The sequence below is a fragment of the Orycteropus afer genome, unplaced genomic scaffold, assembly GCF_000298275.1.
Source record: "Orycteropus afer afer isolate SDZICR_OR568_19922 unplaced genomic scaffold, OryAfe1.0 scaffold00001, whole genome shotgun sequence".
NCBI lineage: Eukaryota > Metazoa > Chordata > Mammalia > Tubulidentata > Orycteropodidae > Orycteropus > Orycteropus afer.
In genome coordinates, this window is record NW_006921588.1 from 37574659 (window position 1) to 37580323 (window position 5665).

The 5665-nt window shown below is 34.2% G+C and overlaps 1 protein-coding gene across 1 annotated transcript in view; it reads left to right on the plus strand.

The window, feature by feature from the left end:
* SLC38A11 (solute carrier family 38 member 11) overlaps positions 1 to 5665 on the plus strand; it is a 72330-nt gene that overhangs the window by 27489 nt on the left and 39176 nt on the right. The window contains exon 6 of the mRNA XM_007948592.2: positions 4666 to 4772. Coding sequence (XP_007946783.1) covers positions 4666 to 4772 — 107 coding nt within the window. The remainder of the gene's footprint in view (positions 1 to 4665; positions 4773 to 5665) is intronic.

Sequence of the window (5665 nt, forward strand, 5' to 3'; positions counted from 1 at the left end):
AAATTTTGGTCAATGACATGAGACAAAGTATATGTGAACTGCTGTATGAAAAGTGAATTTACTCTGTAAATCTTCACCCAAATCCTAATAAAAAAAAAGAAAGTAATTTTTGTATTCAACCAAGGGTAGATATATATTAGCGGTCAACTATAAAAATACTTCTTTGTTCGTTATGAATTTCTGAGGCAATCTGACAAAAATTATTCCCACAAACTGTATTTTTTTTGTTCATAACCTGAAAGAAATTAGCTTATTCAATGTCAGTTGGCCTTTCCCAACTTTGTAATTTGGAAGTATGTTAAACTGATGAATACTGGAAACATAGTGTCTACATCAGACATCTTCTATTTCAGCCAACATTTATTGATTAAGCAAAACCGAGACACAAAAAGCAAGGTGCTTTAGATAACCCTCCTGGTGGGTAACTGCTACTTCCTTAATATGTAACTCTAAAGGCAGAAATTGATGAGGAACATGAGAGGGTTTTCTAGTTGTTTATACTGATTTAAAAAAAAAAAAAAAACCTCACTGCCATCAAGTTGATTCTACTCATAGCAACCACTCTTGGGTTTCTGAAGTGGTATCTTTATGAAAGTAGATTATCCAGTCTTCCGAGGAGTGGCTGGTGGGTTTGACCCGCCATCCTTCTGGTTAGCAGTCAAATGCCTTAGGCACTATGCCACCAAATATCGAAAACAAAAGCAGTCTTCATTTACATTATAAAATACCTTTAAAATAAATACATTTACAAGAAAAAATTTAAAACTATTAATTTTATCGTGCTCAAAATCATTTTAAATTATTAATTTTATCCCACTCAGAATCAAACAGTAAGCTGAGTAATATTTAAAACAGTAATGTTTTATGTTAAATACAAGAAAATTTATAATAAAGTGAAATATTTTCCATTTCCAAATACAAACCATTATGAAGAGATGTTGCTCCACTAAGGAGTTCTGGTGGCATAGTGCTTAAGGCATTTGACTGCTAACCAGAAGGTTGGCAGTTCAAACCCACCAGTCACTCCAGAAGTCTACTATGGAAGACTGGGCAATCTACTTCCGTAAAGATTTACCACCTTGGAAACCCAATGGGGGTCACTATGAGTTGGAATTGACTCAATGGCAGTGAGTTTGGTTTTTTTGGTTTTGGTTACTCCACTGCCTAGAGCAGTCCAAATGTCTTAGTAAGGTAAGAGTCCTTTACCATGTGTTCCTAGCCAACCTCTCTAGCCTTATTTCTGCAACTTAATCTCACAGAACCTAGCATTTCAGCCTCAATATTCCCAGAAGGATAGTGATTCAAACCCACCATCCACTCCTCGGAAGGAAGGTTGAGCAATCTACTTCCATAGTGTTACCACCTTGGAAATCCAAGGAGGGGTCACTATGAGTCAGGTCTGACTCGATGGCACATAACAACAACAACAACAACAATTATAATTGTTACCTTTCATTGAGTATTTACTATGTATCAGATAACATTACATAATATCGTAGTCATCCTGCAAAGCTCCTAAATTATTCTTTTTACAAACTGCCACCTAAGTCTCAGAGTTGCCTAATTAAAAACTCTATGTCAAATATCCAATAAACAGTGCATCTTGTATTTAAGCCCATCGTGTCCTTTTCTGCCTCCATACCATTTCTCATACACTTTTCTCATCCTTTCCTTGACTCATCCAACTTGCCTGTACTTTAAGAACCCAAACCAGCTTTAAAGCCTCTGTCCCTGCGTCACTTCTATAGGAAGCATTCTGTGACCTCCCATTGACATGTGCAGCATGTGGCCCATGTCTATGCCTATCTCCCTGCTTCTCATTTTATACCCTTCTAACTGATCAGAATGTCCAACATCAAGTAGGAAATAATCATTATAAAATAAATATAGCCTTTCTGGGGTTAGAATCTTCTATTATTATAAATTATTCACCAAATTGAAAGTTATGATTCTAAAACACAGCCTAAAACGCCAGAAAGAAAAACTTCTTTTGGGGAATCCATTTAATTAAGCAAATGACAGTAAAATTTGAGTTTAAATCTAAGTCCTATTGCTTATTAGTTACTTATTTTCTGAGCCTGAGTTATCTCTTATATAAAATAACTCTTCTAAAGTAATATGGGTATCAAATGACCATGAGATGAGGTTATTTTGAGAAAAACATTACATAACCAATATAAAGTATCTAACAGTAAAGATTCAATATATTTATGTTGATAAGTTAAAAATACTTTTTATGTATTCAAGAGAAATGAAAACAAAAACTTGTACCTGCATCTTTTTAGCAGCATTATTCATAAGAGCCAAAAATGGAAAGTCAACACAAATTCTTATCAATGAATGAATGTCTGAACAAAATGCAGTATATCCATACAATGAAATATTATTTGGACATAACATATAAAGAGGTACTAATACATGCTACAATATGAATGAGCCTTGAAAACATCAGGCTAAGTGAAAGAAGCCATTCACAAAGGACCTCCTAATATATGCTCCCCATTCACATGAAATGTTCAGAGTAGGGAAATGTATAGAGACAGAAAGCAGATTGGTGGCTATTTAGGACTTGGGCAAGAGGAAGGTAGAAGGATAGATGCACAATAGGTAAAGGATTCAGATTTTCTTTTAAGATAATGAAAATGTTCTAAAATTGCCTATGGTGTTGGTTTCACATATCTGTGAATATATGAAATGTGTGAAATACTTTAAATTTGTGAATTGTGTTATATGTGAATTATATCTCAATACATTTTCTGAAAAATAAAACACATTTTAGTTTTATCTATATCTCCCTAACCATTTCCACATTCCAATTTCATTTGATGTCTCACATCATTTCCCAAAGATAGATTGATAGATATTAGACATATTTTAAATATAGGACTATCCTATGATATCTAAGAAACTGTAGTGTATACCAAGTTACAGCAGCTTCCCAGTAGCTTCTTCCCTACTCCATAAGTTGCTTCTGCCTAATTTCCTCCAGAGAAACCACTTCGTTCTTGACAAAAAGGATAGAACTATATTAAATATTTTTATCTACAACTTTGATTTTTGAAATTTCAGTAAGGTTCACTGCCCTATGTTTTTTTGGGATATTGTTGTTGTTGTTGTTATGTGCCGTCGAGTCGGCCTCAACTCATAGCGACCCCTCCTTGGGTTTCCGAGGCAGTTACCACTACGGAAGTAGGATTGCTCAACCTTCCGAGGAGTGGCTGGTGGGTTTGACCCACCAGCCCTCTGGTTAGCAGTCAAGTGCTTTAGCCACTATGCTACCAGAGCTCCCTTTTGGGATATAGAAGTGAAAAATATTCAGAAAATTCCCTGTCCTCAGGTCGCTTACCTGCTACATGAAGGGTTTTGACATTGGATTGTTTTGGATAGAGAATGACTTAACTTCTTTTCTAAAGTTTTTATTGTGATCTGGGCGAAAGTTACAGAGCAGATCAGTTTTCCATTCAACAATTCATACACATTTTGTCACAGATTGCAATCCCCTCAATGTAACATCACTTTGTATTAATGGAAACACACTCTGTGTTTCTTGTTTCTATTCCTCTTCCTCCTTATTCATTTCTGCCTGCTGAACTTTGTCTTTGGGCAAATGCTGCCATTTTGATCTCAAATGGTTGATAGGTCTAAGGACTATGTGCCTTCCTGGTGTTATTGTTCACCTTTTAAACTTGTCTATTGTTTGGGTGAAAATTGAATCATGGGAGTGGGTTCAATTCCAGGTCCAAAGGATGAGTAAAGGCCATAGTCATGGGGTTTTCACGAGTCTCTACCTGACCAGTAAGCTTGATCTATTTTTTTTTTTTTTTTTTTTATGATTTTGAGTTTTGTTCCACATTTTTCTCCCCTCTGTCCAGAACCTTCTAATGTGATCCCATTTAGAGCAATTGACAGTGGTAGCCAGGCACCATTTAGTTCTTCTGATCTTAGGATCTGGAGGCTGAGGTTCACATGGTCCATTAGGCCTTTGGACTAATTGTTTCCATGTCTTTAATTTTCTTTGCTCCGGACGAGGAGAGACCAATAGTTGCATCTCAGATGGCTGCTTGCAAGCTTTAAAGATCCCAGTCACCATTCACCAAAGTAGCATGTAGAATATTTTCTTTGTTGTCGTTATGCCATTTACTTTGAGGAACTGTGGTCCTGAGTCTCCAGGCCCAGCCACTCATGCCCTCAAGGTTTTTGGTTATAACTCTGGCCCCTGTATGCTCTTCTATATTCATAGATCTATTTGCAGCATATGTAACTACATATTAGAAGTAACCTCTCTCTAACCTATATATATTCATGGGTATTGACTTAACCTTTTCATCTTTTAAAATTGTCTTTGTAGTTTCTAAGTTAAGACTATATTATAAGAGGACAAAGGAAAGCAGAAGCAGGGAATAGAAGGCTATTAAAATACTTGGAATGTAAAATACTAAATTATATTTGAACTATTTGTTCATCATTAAGTTTATTTGTATTTACATTTTTATGATACAGTTCTATTTTTATGTGGTTTCAAGGAGTTTATTTACTCTTATAATTTTTCTTCACTTAGGTGGTATTTAAGATTAAGTCATTTTTATAATTCACTGTTTAGCTATTTTTGTGTGTTATTTTAAGTGTTACTTATACCTATAAAATTTTATATTTATTGTGTTTTAGTTGATCCTGGAAACTTGTTTATTGGCCGCCACTTCATTATTGTGCTTTCTACAGTTGCCTTTAACCTGCCTTTATCATTGTACCGAGATATAGCAAAGCTTGGAAAGGTAATATTTACATTTTAAACAGGTACAATAATACACCTTGTTACTTGCACTATTTTTTTTTTAACTACTGTCTATATGACCACCTTAATTCCAATATTCATCTTTACTTTCAGGTGATTTACTATTTTGTTAGAGTAGACTGTTGACTCAATAGCTAGTTTTATTGAACTGATGGTTAACTAATTGATGAGTATCATTTAAACATATCCTTCCTTTTTCTTTTTTAAGGTAGGCTCACTGATGTCAGATAGCACATTTAAAATTCAGAAAATAAAAAGAGTTATAAAATAAATCAAACTTATTGGAAAAAATTATATCCTTCTTTATGGTGCTTAAGACAATTTAAAATCAAACTAACTGTTAAGACATAACAATGAAGCATTTCATAGTTTTATTTGTAAATTACAGTATCTGTTATGTCTCTTTTTCATCCAATGAACTTAAATGTCATTGATTGATTGGTTATTGAGGATTTGTTTAATATTTATGATTCTTACTGCTATAGAGAAATGCTGATCTTTTTCTAAAGAAGCCAATCAAATAATTATACAACTCACCAAACATGTTTATTTGCATAGATTTAGCCTTATCTAGCTATTTTTATTTCACTTACTCCCAAGGAATTATTTTATTTTTACCCAAAATACTGTCAGTGCTCTATCTTCATAATGCCAAGCATTGTGGTGAAAAGTCTTTTAATAATTATGCATATGATATTTTTGTATTCTAATTTGAACAATCCAATAGCTGACCGAATTTTATTGTTCAGTGTGATACTTGATATTCTGTATCCACAGTTATGAAGTCCTTCCTTCCAGGTAGAGATAAGAGGTGATGTTCTGGAGTATTCTGATGGTTCCATCCTCAATCACTAGCAATCCTCCAAAAATAAA